General features: G+C 32.1%; 2 protein-coding genes across 2 annotated transcripts; both read right to left on the bottom strand.

Annotated features, from left to right (window-relative positions):
• Positions 1-1,168: 1,168 nt before the first annotated feature.
• On the bottom strand, positions 1,169-4,103 carry LOC107416965 (G-type lectin S-receptor-like serine/threonine-protein kinase At2g19130). Its single transcript, XM_048472065.2, has 2 exons — positions 3,958-4,103; positions 1,169-3,816 (listed from the first exon to the last, which is right to left on the bottom strand). The coding sequence occupies exons 1-2, from the start codon at positions 3,971-3,973 to the stop codon at positions 1,331-1,333; spliced, it is 2,502 nt and encodes an 833-aa protein (XP_048328022.2). The 5' UTR covers positions 3,974-4,103; the 3' UTR covers positions 1,169-1,330.
• A 15,067-nt stretch (positions 4,104-19,170) lies between these two features.
• On the bottom strand, positions 19,171-19,620 carry LOC112491392 (G-type lectin S-receptor-like serine/threonine-protein kinase At2g19130). The gene has a single exon (XM_048472425.2). It carries the CDS (start codon positions 19,618-19,620, stop codon positions 19,171-19,173), a length of 450 nt encoding a protein of 149 aa, XP_048328382.1.
• Between the last annotated feature and the right edge of the window lie 959 nt (positions 19,621-20,579).

Below are 20,579 nucleotides of genomic sequence, written 5' to 3'. Positions count from 1 at the left end.
CCCCCCCCCCCCCCCCCCCCCCCAACCAAAAAAAAAAAAGAAGAGGAAAAAAAGAAAAAAACGGAACATAAAATTTGTAGACATAAAGGATGAGATCTTATGTCTTTTTATGTGTTTCCATTTTTAAATGAAAATGATATTATATTAATATTGGATAGGAATGAAAACATGGAGAATGAGATACAAGATCTAGATGCTACAAGGATCAAGAAAAAAATGCATTAAGTATGTTCATTTATAAACTTATAATTACTTATAATTTACTCTTACATATTGCAAAACAGAGGGAGCAAGTGAGACTCTGCCTATCTGATGGACTTTTAAAATTGGTTATAAAATGTGGAGATAAAAGTATGTTTCTCACTTCCATTCCAATTACACATGCATATATGATACAAAGTTTCTTATAGCTAGGGGTGGACGCAGGTCAATTTCTATTTTTTTTTTTTTTCACTTTTTCTTTTCCTAGATTAATTCTATGTGTAAACTTCTAATCAAATCATCCCGTTAAATAAACTCATCTAACTAAAACCCTTGGTTTTCAGGGTGGGGGGAGGAATTGGTGATTGGTCAAGGAGTTTAGACCTAAGCCCAATTTGATAATTTCGGTCCGTATTACTTTCTTAGCCCAATTAATAAATCAGCACTTTTGTTATTTTTTTATTTTTTGGGCTAATGTGGCCATATCCACTCATTTCCTTACTTCAATTTTCAATCGTTACATCTCGAGAATCCAGCCCAGTTTAAACTTCTGAGGCCTAAATGTTTAGTTGGTTTCCAATTCTGTTTTCTGTATGTGTTTTCCCTATTTTCTACTGCGAGGAAGATTCTATCTTTCTAACAGTGTGGCAAGTGTTGCATAAATGTGGATGAACATTTCTAGAAGCACTTGGTCACAGTTTGAAAATGAAGCCACTGATGGGAAATTTGACTTTTAGCCTTGCCTAACAAAGTGGGAGTTTGAAAACTCCCATTAAGCAGGGTGGGGCTTTGATTCACTGCCAAAGGAGAGCAATGATTGGCCTCCAAATTTGGTGTCTCATTTTGCCGTACGTCTCAATTAATCAAAACCAAGTTGCTTGACATTATTGAAAACATAAAACAAAAACAGCTGTATGCAAAGTGCTACAACTATTATCAACAATAATATCACAGATTGGATGCTAGCTGCTGATGAATATATCAAAACTTTATCAATAATAATATCATATATGAAAACTATATATGAAAACTTTACGCTATGTATGAGAACTTTTCTGCTGATTTCAAGATTGCTGGCATGAAAGAAAGATGAAAAATGTAAAGGATTATCTAATTTGATTCAGCTTACTTAGGACAAAGAGTTCTTCGAAGAGGTTGTGCTCTTGGCTTGAGAGGAAGCAGTTGATGTATTGCTGCGAGTCTGTGAACTCTGGCTTGAGGATGACTCTGTGTAAAAGATTACATTCTCTTGGTCGTCCACAAAAACTTGGAGAGATCTCGGAACCGGAGGCTGGTTCACGTCTATCACCCTCTCAAGGATTTGAACTATCTGACCCATTGTTGGCCTGCGATTTTCATCATCTTGAATGCACCAACAAGCCACTCTACAAACTCTAGTAATCTCTTCTACATCAGCATTCCTCTCCAAACTTGGGTCTAAAAGGCTAAGAACATCACCACCATCGATTATTACGCTTGCAGCCCAACTTGGGAAAAACTTAACTTTGCCATCCTCAGATTGCTCCGAGTTTCTCCTTCCTGATACAAATTCAAAGAGCATCATTCCGAAGCTGAAAACATCAGCTTTTGCTGTTATGGCTACTCCTGAAATCCACTCAGGAGCAAGATAACCTCTTGTCCCTCTCATGGTGGTTAAGACCCTGCTGAAATCCCTTCCAACTAGTTTCGCCAGTCCGAAATCTGCCACTTTCGGTATAAATTGGGAATCTAAGAGAATGTTTTCTGGCTTGATGTCACAGTGTATGATGCAATCTCTGCACTTCTCGTGGAGATAATACAATCCTCTGGCTGTCCCCAAAGCAATCTGATATCTTGTCTTCCAGTCCAAAAGATTGGAAGTCTTCTCCCGGAAAATGTGAGAATCTAGAGAGCCATTTGACATGTAGTCATAGACTAACAGCCTTTTTGCGCCTTCGGAGCAGAACCCGCGAAGCCGAACAAGATTAACATGTTGGATTGTCCCAATTGTGCTAACCTCCGTCCGGAATTGCTTCTCTCCTTGGCTAACACTTTCAAGCTGTTTCACTGCAATTACGGTTTGGTCTGGCAAAGTCCCCTTGAAAACAGAACCAAATCCTCCTCCTCCAAGTTTCTCTGAGAAATTCTTTGTTGCATTTTGCAGATATCTGTAATCATAGGCCATTAATGAACCCTCCACCGTTTTTCCTGGTTTGAGGATCTTCTTCCTTCGTCTCAAAATTACAAACACAATTAGGCAAAGGAAGACTGATATCCCAACAGCTGAGCCCACAGCAACACCAATAACAACTCCATTTTTCTTCTTAGGATTTGGTAACTCCGAAGCTGCTAGACGAACATAGAAAGTTCTTCCAGTGCCGTCATCTTCCGAGAGTTGCTCCAGATCCAAGAAATCTCCTATCCAAATCAAGCAGTCATTGTCATTCAGAGAATAAGCGGTGCAAGAGCAGTTGTTCAAGCAGGTTGATTCGCATTGAGCAGCACTCCCTGCTTTGACGGAGTGATTAGGCAATAACATAGTAGGCATTGGTAAGAATTTGTCCCTCTCACCATTACTAACACTGCCGTTGCTCTCACAAGCCAAAGGGGTTTTCCTCCTGCAACCATCAGAATAATCATTCAAATCCCATTTAGTTTGTGAGTTTGGCTCAAACCCAGTCAGGCAATTACAGAAAGGCAAGGACTTCTCGTTACAGCTGCCATATGACCCACAGAGAGCGTAGACTTCACATTGTTTTCTTGGTTGCGACCAAAACAAAATCCAATCATTTCCCATCCAATTTTGTTGCTTGATCTGTCCCGAAACGTCCATCACAAATCGAGATGTTGGAGAATTGTCGTAAAGAGAATAGATGAAATAGCTTTCGTTCTCGTTTTCAACAAATTTGAAATCGTATATATAGTTGAGCCTCATCTCAGGGACCCATTCAAAGATATGGCCGTTCCAAGGTCCACTGCTCCAGTATCTCTGAGTTCTGTTCCACAGTATTAAATACGATTTGGTAGATGCCTCTAGCTCAAGAGAGTAGAGCCCTGGTGCCGGATCCTCCGAGTTCTTCCAAGAAATAAGACGCTGGTTTTCCTTGGTCCTGTTGTTGTATCCAAGTTTACTACCAGGTAACCATGTGTGAGCTGGGTGATCAATACTTTGCCATAAAATCCTTGACGAATTGGACCCTCCTCCATCTTCTTCTAACACAAGGTTTCCCTCATCCCCAAGAACTGCTCGTACAGAGCTTGAGGCAGTGGAAGAACTCACATTCGTGGACCAAACTGGTATTTGGGACCCATTTAAGAGAACCAAATTACCATCATCTGAGATTCTTAGCACAGAAGAAGTTTTATCTGAGACTGGTGCCTCTCGATTTGCCACCCAAACTATGGTCTGCTTTGATATTTGTTTGTACCACATGCCTATGTAGTATTTGGAAGAATTACCTGGTTTGAAGAATCCCAGTTCAAAAATCTCACCAGCTGAGACAATGGTTTGATCACTGGTGAGGGTTTGGTTCCCAGAGATTCTATCAGCTCCATGGCAGACATGGGTCTTGAGAAACAGGCAGAGGAAGAGAACAGCAACCATGAATCTTGGGTTGTTCTTCATCATATCTATGGCTGCCCAAAAGAAATTGCAGAAAAGCAAAGCTACTTTAACATATATACCATGTAGAACTCATGAAACTAATCTTTTGGTGAAAAGTACTCATGAAACCAATTGAGAAAGAAGAAAGAAGAAGAAATATTCAAAGATACAACATGTGGCCGAGCTCATGCCAAAACGTGTTCAAGAGCTGCTGCTATGTTCCATCAAATAGCATTAGATTAGGATTAGAGAGGATGCTATTCTTACAATAAATAAGAGTTCTTTTTTTTATTGTTTTTTTTTTCTCCTTAAAAAATATTTTTCCTCGGTGTAGCGATGGCAAATGTCATGCTAAGTCATATCTCTTTCCAGTTGTCCTGTCGTCACGGTTTGACTATCAAAATATCAAAATCCCACTTCAAAAAATAATAATAATAATAATAATAATAATAATAATAAAGTAAAATTTTTATTTACATATTTTTAATTTTATCTTAATTATACTTACATTCATCCTTTTCAAAATTATATTCAACGCTTTTTGTTTTTCAAGTAATTGTCTTAGTTATACCATTCCAAAAAAAAATTATAGTTATAAATTATAATAAAATTTACCCGCAAATAAATAAATAAAAAATTCGCCATTATAAAGCACAAGCAAAATAGAGGTCCAATTTCAAGTATAAATGTGTTTATTTAATGGTTGTTTAATGAGTATGGGCACTTTGGGTCATATGAGATTAGCGTGTGTGTGTGTGTGTGTGCAAAAAGTCAAAAAAGAGGCTCTTGCTTTCAAATTCGACTTGGTGCAAACCAAGCAATATTTTCTGGATCACCGTTTGGAGGACGTCACAGTGTCGAGGTTGGATTATGATTGGACCACGTCATATGAAAAGTTTTAGGTGTGACCAAGTCACGTCCTCGGATGCTTCACATTTGGATTATAATAGAGGCAAAACCTTTTTGTATTTATGTGTGATCATACCAACTTACAATCACGACCGTTCACTTTGTGAGCCTGATATCACCTTTATATTTATATAAAATTAAAATTACTTAATTATTTTTTCTTTTTGTTTTGTTTTAGGAACAAAAAAAAAAAAAAAAAAAAAAAAAGAAGGAACCAAAAGTAAAAACATACGGCAAAGAAATCTGTCTCATTAGATATATACGTGTGGTGTTGGAAAACCACAAAAATCTCTTGTCTCAATGTTTTGTGCTATTATTTTCAGTTGTTCGATCGTTTTCATAACGGGTCTAGGTCTAAAATATTACTAAATGGTTATTTTTCTACTTAAATATATTACATTGTATATTTTTAAAATTTTTTTAATTATAATTAAATATATTTTTATAAAAATATTCAATTGTAATAAAAGAAAATTTTTTTGTATTACAAGGTAATATACCTTTTCTACTTTTGAAAATTAGAAACAAAAAAATCTGGGTGCAACTGTCTGGTCATCCACTGCAAAAAAAATCTTAACCGTATATTTATTGTTTGATCATGAGCGTTCGGACCCAACTGGGCCACACAGCTTCAGATTAGAAGAATCCATCTTGACCTGCTAAGGAATTGATGGGACTCTGAGTCTGCAAAATATGATGGTCATTTCGTGAAATTTATCACCAAACCCACCATTTTCGTAAGGTTAGACCATCGGCAATGGTGAATAATAATATTTATTATCATAAAAATATTATAAGTTGTTCTATGTATATTCTAATCATATTCAATGAGTTGAAATTAAGATGGCAAATAATAATGTACGCCTTTCACTCGGTTTCAAGTTCAACCCAGCCCATATGGAAACAGATTAACAGTCAGTGTTTAATAAATTAGATCCATTGAATTCTTATAATTTTCATTCAATTAAGTTTTGGTTATAAATAGACTGATTTAGTTGAAATTTTCAAATTCAGGGCCGTTTGATCATTCTCCATAATAAAACTAATAAATTTACTTTCAATTTTAAAGAGGGTGTACTCGTTCTAGCTGAAAACAACCAGTTGAAAAAATGATTGGTGATTACGGGATTGTTCCGTTTGTGATAGTGAGTAATAAAAGTCAAGGTCTTGGTCGTCGATGTCGATTCAGAGTCTCATTGTGAATTATTTTCAAAAACAAAATTAAAAAAATAAAAATAAAAATAAAAAGAGTCATTGTGCATGCGTTAGAATCCTCAAACTTTCTCTTCTCTCCTCTTTTTAAGAGTTGCATTAAACGATGAAGTATAGCCACAAATGCAGTTTTTTTGACAGCTTGTAATATTCAACAGTTTGACATTGATCTCCAGCGTAATTTTTAATTAATTAGCAAGATTGGAGATATGTGCGTTTCGAATAATTATTATTATTATTTTTTAATATATATTCAGAATTTTGAAAGCATTTGCAAATGATAAAAATATAAAGTCAAATAAAATAAGATCTAGAGGCATTGACCGGACCAGGTACACCTGGTAGGTTCACATTTTAGTATAAATTTAATATTAATAACTGGTCGTCAATTTTTTTTCTTTTCTTATGGTTTTCACCAATACCTTTTTAGGTTTGAATGCCTCAAAGACGCAACTCATTCTTGTTTTTATTTTAATTTCTTTGTTTTTTTTCGTTGACTAATGCAATTAAAAGTTATCGTCAAAAACACGTGCTGGAATAAATGAATAATTGCAAGACTAAATTCGATTTTACCGTGGGAAATGGAGATTTCATAAAACAAAAGAAGAACATTATTATTTTATTTTATATTTTACATATAGGGATTTTATTTTTGGTTTTTATAGATAATAAGAAAAATTATGATTTAGAAATTGACCAAAAAATAGACAAAATTAAATATCAGTTGCCAATTAATTGTGATGTTGAACGTATTTAGTACCAAAAAAATTAATGAGACGCCAGAATAAGTCTGTCCTTTGTTAATTATTAATATTCAACTGCCGCAGTCATGTAAATCTAAAAAAGAGGACAATATCTTAGCAAACAAAATAAAATAAAAAAATTAAAAAGAATATTCAGCCTTGCTCACAAATTTAAAATAATGATGGCCTATAATTGTTTCGTCATTTGCTATGTTGGCCAAAAAAGTGGTGTATTTATTTATTTATTTATGAATAATTTTGATATGTGGCCTCTAAATAATATTTCAAATTACAAATCGATCCTTAAAAGTAATTATTTTTGGCATGGTTCCAGGACCTACTTATAATTTGTAATAGTTTGGCGACTAATTATATAAATTAGTGTATATTTTTATGTGATAGAATGGATAAAAAAAATAATTAGGGACCATCCATGTTGCAATTTTGCATATTTAAAATTAAATTGCCAAAAAAATATTTTAGAAACCAATTATTAATTAGCAATAACATAAGTAAAGGAATAATTATGTAAATTTTTTTTTTCGCTGAAACAAAAGTAGTCTTTTTAATCAACAGAAAAAAAGTTATTTATGTGCAGTGAGCTTTCTCATGCTCCATGCTCCAAGCCACAAAAGTTGGCAATCCAAATGTCATATGTGAACCTGAAAGTAAAGTCTTTTGACACGAGAAATTGCCTGCATTCATTTCTTTCCCCCTTTAGATTTTAGATTCTTTTTTGGACATACCTCTAGAATTATTAATTCACCACATGCATTCTCTATCAACATACCGTTGACATGTTTCTCAATGTTTATCTTTATATTATATTTGAGAATAATTATAATAATATGGTTATATTTCATACATATTGTTTTAAGGGTTTTTGGCATCAATATCCTTTAAAATTTTAATATTTTTGTATTTTAGCCTATATAGTACGGATTAGCTCAAATGCCTTTTGAAGTTTATAAAGGGTAAAACATTAGTTCAAAATCTTCACCATAACTTATCAGCTGTAAAAAGCATGCGCAATGCATGTAAGAAGATTATCTTTTCCTAAATAATGTATAATCAAAATGAAAATTCTAATATAGTGAACATAATTTTGTTTACAAATTTTGGAAGGAAATTGTATTAATTCGATGCTACAAGAGTAAAATGTAATAATGTTTAAGCTACAGAGGATATTGGTGTCAAAAACTCTTATTTTAAATTTGTCTTTGATTTATATTAAATTATATAACTTCCATCAATCAAACAACATATTATATCTAGACGGATTTTTTTTACAAATTAACTCACCAGTAAAAAAAACATTGTGGCACATAAATGAAATAAATTATATAAGTATGCGTTGCTTCTAATATACAATATTTTTTCACTATCCCTAGATTTATTAGAACACATATATAAGAACAGTAATTTGACTATTTGTAAAAAATAATAATAATTGTTACTAGCTCTTTTTTTGTTTTGGTCAGAATAATTGTTACTAGCCGTTAGACTAACATAAGTGTGTTGGTGTGAAAGTTTAAGAAACCATTTAATAAATGAATATAAAATTTATTCGGCAAAAAAAAGAAAAGAAAAAAAAAAGAACGTAAAATTTTTAGACATAAAGGATGAAGATCTTATATCTTTTTATGTCTTTTCATTTTTATCCCATGAGAGATAAAATCTCAAATCATTTTTTTTTTTGGGGTAAAAAAATCTCAAATCATCTTTAAAAAACCCTTATTATTTTTTACTTTTTTTATTTTTTTATTAATGTTTTTAAATAAAAATGACATTATATTAATGTTGGATAGGAATGAAAATATGAAGAATGAGACACAAGATATAGATGCTACAAGGATTGAGAAAAAAATGCATTAGGTTTGTTCATTTATAAATTTATAATTTACTCTTACATATTACATATTGCAAAACAGAGGGAGCAAGTGAGACTTTGCCCATCTGATGGATTTTTAAAGTTGGTTATAAAATGTGGAGATAAAAAGTGTGTTTCTCACTTCCATTCCAATTACACATGCATACATGATACAAAGGACCTGTGTAGGCCTAAGGAAATGGGAGGTTTAGGCTTCAGAAGCTTTAAGGATTTAAATTTGGCCCTTGTTGCTAAGCTTGGTTGGAAATTGGCTTGTGAAGAAGATAGCCTATGGACAAGATTAATGAAGGCGAAATATCTGAGAAATGAAACTTTTTTTGGTTATAAACTAAAAAAAGGGACCTCTTGGGTATGGCAAGGAATCATCAAAACAAGAAATATCATAAGGAAGGGATCATGTTTTCAAGTTGGAGATGGTGTGACAATAGATATTTGGAAGGACCCATGGCTGCCAGGTATAGAGTCAAAAAGTCCTACTGCAAGAGTTGAATCAGATGTTTCACGATGGAGGAGAGTTTTTGAGCTTCGAGATGAGAGAACTAATCAGTGGAAAGAGACTGAGATTCGTCATTTTTTTCATATGGACTCTGCTGAAGCTATTTTACAGATTGTTTGGCCGCGTGTCAGTTGTAGAGATAAACTTATCTGGAAAGGCAATAAGGAAGGCAAGTTCTCAGTTAAACATTGCTTTGAATTTCTATGTATGTTAGACCAAAGCAGAGAATCAGAGGCTATTTGGAAAAATCTGTGGAACATCAAGATGCATGAACGTCTTAAAATGTTTCTGTGGAGAGTGCTGTCCAATGTGATTCCCACCAGAGACTTGATTTTTACTAGAATTGGGAAAGGGGACCGCAACTGTGTTTGGTGTGAAGACAAAGAGGAAACATTATTGCACATTTTCAAGGACTGTCACTTTATCAGAAGACTAGCTTTTGCCAGTAACTGGGGGTGTAGACTTGAGAACTGGAATGTGTCCAACACAAAGGAGCTGGTGGAGATGTGTATAAATCCTATTACAGCTGGAGGATGTCAAGGCAAAGATAAGAGATCAATATCCATCTTTCTTACCACTTTACTTTATTTTACTTGGCTTTGTAGAAATGAAAAGGTTTTTTCGGACTCTTTCCCTACCCAGGATATGTTACAACGGTTCAACACTATTGTTGAGGAATTTGAAAGTGTGGAAGAGTTAATTCACAATTGCTCTTTAAAGGAACGATGGAGTCCTCCAACTAAAGGGTGGTGGAAAATCAACTCTGATGCAGCTTTTAACAATGATCAAGCTGGGATTGCTTTTGTTGCTAAGGACTGGAAGGGGGAGGTCGTTTACTGCAATTCTAAGCGTATTTTTTGTAGTTCTCCTCTAGAGGCTGAGGTGAAGGCCCTATCTTGGACAGCTGAGACGGCTGAGAGGAACAACTGGCAAGACCTTTGCTGGTCTTCGGATTGTAGAGAAGCTGTTAACACTATCCTCTCGGTGGACAATCCTTTGGTGTGGGAAACAAGGCATGATATAATTTTCCTTAGATCTTTATTTAAAAAGGAGAATTGGTGCCTATCCTGGAACTCTAGAAATGCTAATAGGGTGGCTGACTTGATGGCCAAGAAAGCCCTTCAGACAGGCTCATATTTTGTTTGGCTTGCTTGTAATGCTAGTTCATTTCCTAGGGACATATCGGACTTGTTAGCTTTTGATGCCTTGGGAAGTAACCTATCTTTGTAATTTCCTCCTTTTTCTGGGAGGTTCTCTTTTTGGCCTTGTGCAATGAAATGACTTTATTTACCAAAAAAAAAAAAAGTTTCTTATAACTAGGGGTGGATGGAGGTCAATTTCTTTTTTCATTTTTTTTCTTTTCCTAGATTAATTCTATGTGTAAACTTCTAATCAATGTTGAAGTTATGAATGTTTTGAAACAAAAACACATAGGCCCACATCGAAAGTTTAAGAGAAACTTTTATGCTCTATAAGCATAAGTGATGTGGGTTAAACTTGAACAACCCATCATATACATATATATAATAAAAAAATATGCATATTTTTATTAAAATATAATATAATTTTATTTTTATTTTTTTAAGAAGACATTTTCAAGAAAACATATGTTATTTCCTATTACAACTTCCACCTTTTCATGGAATTGTATTGTTCCATGAAAGAGTACGAATTATTCTATAAATAGAGGATAGATTTCATTCATTTAAAAAAAAATTCACATACAATCTGCATAAAATATTCAGAGAGGAAAAATATTTTTGTTCTAGCATTAGATTTGAGATTGAGTGTTCAATCTTAAATATCTGATAGTTTCGTCCTGGGAGGCAGTAGTGTCCTACAGAACTTCATACACAAAGAAGGGGAGAAATATTACCTTTAGGACATTACTACAAGCAAGACTCTATCGTCAATTCTTCAATATAGGTTTTCCTAATTTATTTTATTTTGCTGTATATTAATATTTTTTCTCTTCTTCTTTATTTTACATCATATTAAATATTTATTGAATATTTATACTTTGTTTTTATATTGTTTGTGAATTTTCCAACAATCTAAAAATAGTATTTCTAATGGCGAATTCACAAGCAAGTTTAGTGGCAAATCCTGTCAATGTCTCTAAGAATCCTTCTGATGAGAAGCCTTAGAAGTTCAATGGTATTGACTTCAAAGATGGCAACAAAAGATGCTTTTCTATTTGACAACCATGAATCTGACACACATAGTCAAAGAACAAGTTCTCAAGGCAGATGGTGATCCCCTTCAAAGGAATCATTGATGACCATTGAAGCTTGGAAACAATCTCACTACCTATGCAGAACCTATATTTTGAGTCGTTTAAAGAATGGCTTATCTGAGATTTATTCTTCATATAAGACTGCAAAGGAAGTTTGGGAGATGCTTGAGAAGAAGTACAAAACTGAAGATATTGGTGCAAAGAAATTTGTAATTGGTAAATTTCTCAAGTTATTATGGTTGACTCTAAAAACTGTTGTGAAATAGGTTGAAGAATTGCAGGTGTTGATTCATGAGTTACATGCTGAGGAATGTTCTATCAATGAACAATTTCAAGTTGGAGCACTTATTGAAAAATTGCCACCATCATGGAATGACTTTAAGATTTACTTAAAGCACAAACGTAAAGAGATGTCTATGGAGGATTTTTCTTAAGGCTTCAAGTAGAAGAAGATCACAGAATGGGAGACAAAGTTGATGGAGAGAAAGCCAATATCATTGAGGGAGCCTCAAAGCCTAAATTCGGCAGTTTAAAGGCAAGAAGATTGCTGCGAAGTGTGTTAATCCACATGCTCCGAAAGGCAAAGACTTCAAGAAAATTAAAGGAAGTCGCTAAGTTTGTGGAAAGATAGGACACAAAGCAAAAGATTGTCGCAACCGTAAGGACTAGACATTTGCACACAATTATCAAGCAAATGTTCATGAATCTGATAAGACTTTGGTTGCAGTAGTATCAAAAGTTAACATGATTTCATATGCAAAGGGCTGGTGGGTTGATACAGGAGCCACAATGCACATATGCAGTGACAAAAAATTATTTTCTGATTATAAACAAGTTCTGAAGGAGAAAATCTATATATGGGGAATTCATCTTCATCAAAGATGGAAGGCAAAGGCAATGTGGTACTTAAATTTACTTTTGGAAAATCTTTAATTCTTACTAATGTCTTATATGTTCCTGATATTAGGAAGAATTTAGTTTCAGATTCTATACTTAGTAAGAAATGTAATAACCCATACCAAAATATCCCTATTGTACAAGTTTGACCAGGTTTGACCAAGTGGACAGTATGTGAGTCCAAAGTTGACTTTTTCTATAGTTAATACTTTTTGTTTGACTACTGCATCATTGTGTAGTGTTCATCAATATGAGTGTGTAGACTATTGACACGCCAAATTCTGAATTACGGATAAAAAATTATGATTCTGTAAAGTTTCAAATATCAGTTTTATATCAGTGTCTAAACCAGTCCTAGATTTTCGTTTGTTAGTAACCTAAGTCTCTATATGAATGTTCAAAAGTGAGCCCAGTAGGAAACAAGTTTCAAAATATCCATTTTGTCTTCCAAACGACCCACAGATCCTAACCGGATCGTTTCGAATCCGTTTTACACCCAACTAGGTCATGGCCACTTTGTCCAAATCCGGCCACTACATTGATGCACACGCCATCTACCCTTATTACCCACCTCAAGATGACCTCAACGACCAAATTTTAGGACAAATTGATAGCCAGTGCAGGGGGATCAGCCGTTTGAAGCCGACGGAAACTGTTTTGCATATTCCTATCGTTTGACCATTTTTGATCATTTCAGGTCAACCCAGACACTTTTTCCACCATTTTGGGACTCTCTGAACTCATTTCCATGGTCAATTTTCCATAATTCTTCACCGTTTTAGAGATATGTAAATAGGGAGTTTGGCCGAGACTTCCATCAAGTTTTCCAGCCACCGAAGTCATCGTTGGACTGAGGTGAACACACTTTGTCTCTTGGGCTTTTCATTGATATAAACTTTGTGAATTTTGGACATCGTTTGATAATTTTTTCCATTTTTTTGTCAATTAGTTAAATATCAGATGAATTCGGACTATATTTGGACAAAATTAGTCAAATTGGACAAAATTGAAGTTAGATTAGTAAAATTAGATATTATTAGGACCCATTAGAAGATTCAATTTCAAAAGATTTGCCTATGGGTAAAAAGCCCTAATTTTGAATATCGGATTCTAAGGATATGCAGTATAATTGGACTGGTCAGTATCCAATTTGCTTAATTTTATAATTGTACAAATTAATTCAAGACATTTGGTAGCACCAAATATTTTTGATTTAGTTATTGGAGCTTGAGAAATATGTTATTATATTACAAGCACCTTTTACTGCCATTGCATTCTTTTCGAAAAATGAAAGCTTAGTTTGATGGAAATGAAGACAAATGGAGCAAAACCTAGAATCCTTAATGGGAGCAACATTCTATTGAGTCTTAAAAATGTTGCTACTGAATGGGGAAAATATAATAAGAGGAAAAGGAAGGAAAACAATGAAAGCTTACAAATGTGAAAAAAAAAAAGATTAATATCTTTTGCTTTGTCATATTGAGTGGTAAATGCCACTAAGCACTATTGTATTTGATATTAATTTATTTCTTATTTATATTTGCTACAATAATAGCTTATATCATATTTGTGATATTGTCATTATATTTTTTTAGATATTGCTACTGTGTCATAATCAGGATGTAATGCATGTTATGAAAAATGTTTACGAAACAGAAAATCAAAGGATGAACTAAATGCTCGTAAGAACTTAAAAGGGCTAAAAATTAGACTAGACTTATATACTAAAAATCGAGACAATAGAACATACATTTCTCCAACCCCACGTACACTATCAAAGGTTGAGAAAAAAACATTTTGCTAGAGGTTATTTGACTTAAAATTTCCAGATGGTTATAATTCAAATATTGAAAATTGTGTTTTTGTAGAGGAATATAAAATTAGAGGTCTTAAATTTCTTAATTACCATATTTTAATGTAACAACTGTTATCCATAGCACTGAAATGCTATGAAATCTCGAAATGACATGACTTATATTTAATATAGCATTTTAAAATGTTATGAAATCTATTTAAAATAGTATATTTAAATATTATAAAATGTATTTAACATAGTATATCAAATGCTACAACATGACATTTCTAATTATTTTAAAATATATAATAACGTAAGACAAATACTATTGAATAGTTATTTATAAAATTTAGTATGATATTTCAAAAGTGTTATAAAAAAGTAAATTGTGATGATATTTTTAAAAATGTAATTATTTATCTTTTATAGCATTTTGAACATACTATAAAAATTAATATGTGTTAGTAAAATTATGATATAATATATAGATTTTACTGTTAATTGTTCACAGACAAATAGCATTTTTCCCAAAAAAAGAAAAAAAAATCTACCATGCATAACATACTGCATGCCTTCATGTCCAGCACAGAAATGGTTCTTCGGAAATAGGCATAGCAAGAAAACACCAAGCATGTGTACTGTGTTGTTCTTCTTTTCCATGGTCGCACAAAAAGTAAACTACTTTTTACATGCTAGAACTCTCAATCTCATTAAACAAATGAGAGAGAGAGAGAGAGAGAGAGAGAGAGAGAGAAACGAAAAGTTTCAATTGAAAACGTGTTGCCCAGGTCATGTTAAACAGTGTTATAGAGCTTCCAAGTTAATATTATTTGTTGAATAAAATCTTTTATTAATAAATCTCCATGTCATTGAAGTTGCCGTGGTTCTGCTGGAGTCTGAAGCATCTTTTTTTCCAGTTGGGCAGTCACCATGAAAATAGCTGTCAGCGATATGAACACCTGCTTAATAACCATTAAAGCAATATATATATATATATATATATATTTTCCGCTGAGGATTAAAGCAGTATATATATATATATACATATATATATATATTTGATGAATGGAGATCAAATTCATCTATTTTTTTTTAATAAACGTGTCCAATATGTGTTTCTAAATGAATCAATATGGGCATCTTGGGTAATCTAGAATCTTGGATTTAGGTAGCGTACTAACTAACAGTTCTTGAATCCTATTGGAAACTGGATAATGTTTGCCACTGGTGAAAGTCCTAACAATTTCTTCTTCTTTTTTCCCAAATCAGAAACCACCACGACTTCCAACTAAAACTTCCAAGGGATCAAAATTTGACTGGATGCGAAGTAATAAGACCATCTTTCTCACGCTGTAGAGGACCTTAACTAGGTCAAGGTTGGAATGCGATTCGATCTAGTGGCAGATCCAGAAAATTTGATTAGACGGGCACCATGATATACATTTTTTTTTTTTTTTGTGAGGGTAAAGAATCAGATTATAATAATTCATAACAAAATAAAAAATTTACTTATCCAAGAAGTGCATAATTGGTAATTTATATTTTTTTATTCAACTATTATCTCATAGCAATATAAAACATTAATAACATAGTTTAGTATTAGAAATAACATTTAAAATGACAAAGATTTAAAAATAAAAAAATAAAAAAAGGATAAAGATTTTACATATATTAAACTTGAAAACTAAAAAGAAATTGATTTTTTAATTAAAAAAACTAGTTTCAATAATCAAAGATTTTTTTAGATTTTTGTTCTCACATAAAAATATTTAAAGGCTTACATGTAAAATAAATACTTTTACAACATTTAATAATATAGTATTTGGTGTTAATTAGACATTCATTAAGCTAAAAAGGAAAAAAATTAAATTTTATAAAAAAAATGAGTGAATATTAGATTAAAAATATTATAAATTTAGAGGGAACACATATATAAATTTTAGTTTTAATTATGTAAATAAGCAAAATATCGAAAAATAATATTAAAATATTAAAATAAATTAATAGTAAATCCGCCCGTGATATGACCTCGTAAGATGACAAACGTTTGTCGTGGGTGCTCGGCATGTGAGCATAGAATTAGAATCGTCCGTTTATTAACTTTCTCTTTCCAACTTTGTCTATATTTAGCTTTTAATTTTAATTGTGAATTGCCAGTCCAATGAAAAATGTTACAGGCTAATTAAATTCAAATAAAGCATGGCTAAATATTATATATTTTTAGTGTTTTATATATATATTTATAGTTTTTCTATGGTATAGATATTTGTAAGTTTTTAATTTATAATTTGCAGATATATTTATAAATAATAGTTGTTTAAAAAACTGTTATCAATATTTCAATTATAGATAATAATTTATTAAAAAATCATCAATTTTTTGCATATATTCCGAAGTTGAAAAATTTATGAATGTCTCTACTGTAAAATCTTCATATATATATATATATGGTTATTATAGTAGTCGAAGTCAAACATTATATGGTGGACAACAACCATCAATACCTATTAAATGTGTATCATTTATGAGATTTAACAGTTATGAAATTTAACAGTTGTGAATGGTTGTCACCCATCAAATGGTAGGCGTCAATACCTATTAAATGTGTATCATTTATGAGATTTAACAGTTATGAGATTTAACAGTTGTGAATGGTTGTCACCCATCAAATGGTAGGCGATTTCCTTCACAATAGTATTTCGTATACATAAATATATATATATAATTATATTCATATCAGGATGACCTGATAGTTTTAATGTCAGATTTTTTTTTAGTCGCACTTGAATCACATTAAAAAACTAAAATTTAAATTTTAAAAATGATCAAATATGAATTTAATAATAAACTAAACCATATTTAGAGAAAATAAATCCTATTAGGATTTGATGATGTTAAATATAATTTTAAATTTTAGCTTATGATATGATCTAAAAGCTGAAAAAGAAAATCTTAAATATGATATTAATAACCTGGTTCAAGTTATATATATATATATATATATATATAAGGTTTTTCTATAGAAAGGACATGTTCATTCTACACTGTGAGCACTTAACCATGATTTTTTTTTTTTTACTTTTATATAATTTTTAAATGCTATTTAAATATACACACTAAAATTTATGAAAATTACATAAAAGAAAATAAAATTATGGTTAAATACTCACACTATGATGTGGGTATATTATTTTTATAGTGAAACGCTGCGTGTGTATGTGTGTGGATATATATATATGTATATATATATATATATATATATATATATATATTTATAACACTAAAAATATATAATATCCACACATGTGTTATTTGAATTTAATTGTCCTTTATATATATATATATATATATGTAAGATTTTTTTAAAAAAAAAAAAAAAACCAGTAGAAGATCTAGATGCGTGATAAACCTTCATTTGATACAATAAATGTATGGCTTATTTATGTATGAGCAATGAGAAATGTTAATTTAAGAATTACAATTACAAAAGAAAAATATACCTTTTAGCCAAAACGAAAAAAAAAAAAAAAAAAAAAAAAAAAAAAAAAAAAAAAACCTTTGCCTATAAGTGACACTTCCATGTTTTTGCTTTATTGATCAGTAGGTGGGAGGTGGGGTTATTCCTTACTCGTACACTCATATTTATATTATGAATTCGAAATTAAAGTAAAAATTAATAATTATTGTAAATAATTAAAAATTATAATTTTTATTTTGATGTTAATAATCTTCGCTCCCTCCCCATCTTTGGCTAATTTACTGTCCACGGAGGGAGTAAGTCACCAACTGGAAGCATAAAAGAAATGGGTATGCAAAAACAAAACCAAAAAACAATAAAAAAAAAAAAATCAATTTTTAACAATAGAAGTGCCACATTAAATATAATATTGCACTTCATATTTATAGTTAGATAAAAAATAAAAAATAAAAACTTTCACCACTTCCCATTGTACTTTCTTCAAATACTGTTGGCATAAAAGGTAACATGTTTTTATAACTCGATTTCTTAAGAGTTAATTTAGGATTTAATTAAAAAATAGAAAAATAAATGAGGAATCTTGACTTTTTATTTATTATTTATCAAATATCACTAAATTAGGAGAGAAAGTTAAATGAAAAAGCGAATAATAAATAAAGGATGAAATAGATTTATTATATTTAATTTGTCATACGTTATTAGATTTTTAATAATTTAAATAAAATTCAAACGAGGAGAGGACTCATGTCCAAAAATATGTTTTCCACTTCCATTTCAATTACACATATACAATGTTTCTTTAGCTGGGAATGGATGCAGCTCAATTTTTTGTTTATTTATTTTTCCCTTTTCCTAGGTTAACACTATATATGTGTAAATTTCTAATCAAATCATCCTGTTAAATAAAATCATCTAACTAAAACCATACCCAAAAAAAAAAAAATTAATGATAATAATAATAATATAAAATAAAAATAAATAAAAAAATAAGAACAAACGAAATCGATATAAAAAATAAAAACAAACAGAATTGATATTTTCGTTCCGTATTAATTTCTTAGACCAATCAGCACGGTATTTTTGTTTTTTTGTTTTTTTTTTTTTTTTGTTTTCTTTTTTTTTTTTTTTTTTTGAGAAGAAAGAAAACCACAACAGGCTGTTTTGACAAACAAATTTTTATTGCTTTGTTTTAGAAAATAATAATAATAATAATAAATAAATAAATAAAACATTGTAAGTACTATTCTTTGGAGATAGATTCATGGAAACACGGGGAAAAAAAAATTACTTCAGCAAGTAATTAATACAAAGCGAAAGTAAAAATGTAAAAGTTGTTCTTGATAATTTGACTGTGCTATAGGACATGAAGCCAAACAAAGATGTTGTGCAATTGTCTTGAGAGGAAGCGGCTGATATGTTGCTCTGTGTCTGCGAACTCGGGCTTCACGATGATGGCTCTGTATAAAACACTATATTTAAGTGGTTTTCTACAAAAAGTTGCAGAGATCTCAGACTTGGAAGCAAATTCACATCTGTAACCCTTTCAAGAATTTGAACAATCCGACCCATTGATGTCCTGTGGGGTTCATCATCTTCGATGCACCAACAAGCTACTCTTCAAATTCTACTAACCTCTTCTACATCAACAATTCCTTCTAACCTCGGGTCTAAAAGACTAACAACATCGCCACCTTCGTTTATTAAGCTTGCAACCAAATTTACGAAGAACTTAACTCTTCCATATGCAGTCTCTGCACTTTTCGTGGAGATAAAAAGGGCCTCTTGCAATGCCTAAAGCAATTTGATATCTTGCTTTCCAATTCAAAACGTATGAACTCTTTTCCCCAAAAAGGCAAGAACCTAAAGATCCATTTGACATGTAATCATAAACCAATAGCCTTTTGGCATCTTCAGACCAGAACTCGAGAAGTCGAACCAGATTAACATGTTGGATTATACCAATTGTGCTGATGTCTGTCCAGAATTGTTTCTCTCCTTGGTTAACACTTTGAAATTGCTTTACTGCTACGACAGTTGAGTCTAGCAATGTGCCCTTGAAAACTGAACAAAATCCTCCTCCGACAAATTTCTTCGAAAAGTTCTTTGTTGCAATTTGCAGGGATCTATGATCAAAAGCAACCAGCGAACCCTCAACTACTACTGCTTTCCCAAGCCCCATTTTTTTTCTTCTTTGTCTCATAAAAACTAACACAATTAGGCCAAGCAAAATTACCGACCCTGCAGCTCCACCTACAATAGCACCAATAAATATACCATTACTTTTCTTAGGACTATGTAACTCTGAAGCTGCTAGCCGAACATAGTGTTTTCCTTATGCTTTCATCTGCTGTAAGCTGTTTTAGATTTAAGAGATTGATGTGGGTTTGTGCGTATGAGAGTTACTCCCCTGTTTTGGGCAATTAGAAACAGAGACAAATAGAGTATGAAGAAAGATAGTAGAAAGAGAAAGGGTGGTAGAGGAAAAAGATAGAAAAGAAAAGAAGAGGCTTTTTTAATTATTATCTTGTGCCTTCCATTCACAATATTCCGCTATTTAATAGCAACTATAGCCCCACAAAAAGGAAATAAACTAACTGTCATAGTTATGGACTGAACTAGTGGAATCTAGACTCCATTAACAAGAAGGAAACTGACCCCATAAAGATAGCTACTGTTAACAAACTAACATAGACCCAGTCAATACTACCATAAACCAAACCTGTGATCTTTATTCTTACTTCCTACTCAAAGTGTGCATGGTCATGTAAAACAAATAATCCTATCACTCCTCCCCCCCTTAAAATTTCCTTGCCCGCGAGGAAAAACTCTGGAAATTGTCAACACAGACGCCGTTTATTGTCCCATGTAGCATCTGCTGCCGAACCCCCCGCCATTTAATCAAAACCTCCTCTTTTGGTCGGTAATTTCCCCTTTGAATTGATCTGGTTGCCAAGATAGCTTTACGCTGAGGGCCATGGTCTAAAATTTACGGAAATTCAACCTGTAATGGTATAGTTGGAGGAAGAGGTCCCTCATATTTCTTAAGGAGGCTCACATGAAAGATACCATGCACCATTGATCCTTTTGGCAGGTCAAGTTTATAAGCAACTGAACCAATTTGCTGTAAGACCTGAAAAG

The sequence above is a fragment of the Ziziphus jujuba genome, chromosome 4 (assembly GCF_031755915.1).
Source record: "Ziziphus jujuba cultivar Dongzao chromosome 4, ASM3175591v1".
Classification (NCBI taxonomy): Eukaryota; Viridiplantae; Streptophyta; class Magnoliopsida; order Rosales; family Rhamnaceae; genus Ziziphus; species Ziziphus jujuba.
Note: the sequence above shows the minus strand (reverse complement) of the source record. Positions and strands in the feature narration are given on the sequence as shown.

What these genes read in the sequence shown, in the direction of transcription:
- LOC112491392 (XM_048472425.2), bottom strand. Translation starts at nt 19,620, where the DNA reads ATGGGGCTTGGGAAAGCAGTAGTAGTTGAGGGTTCGCTGGTTGCTTTT.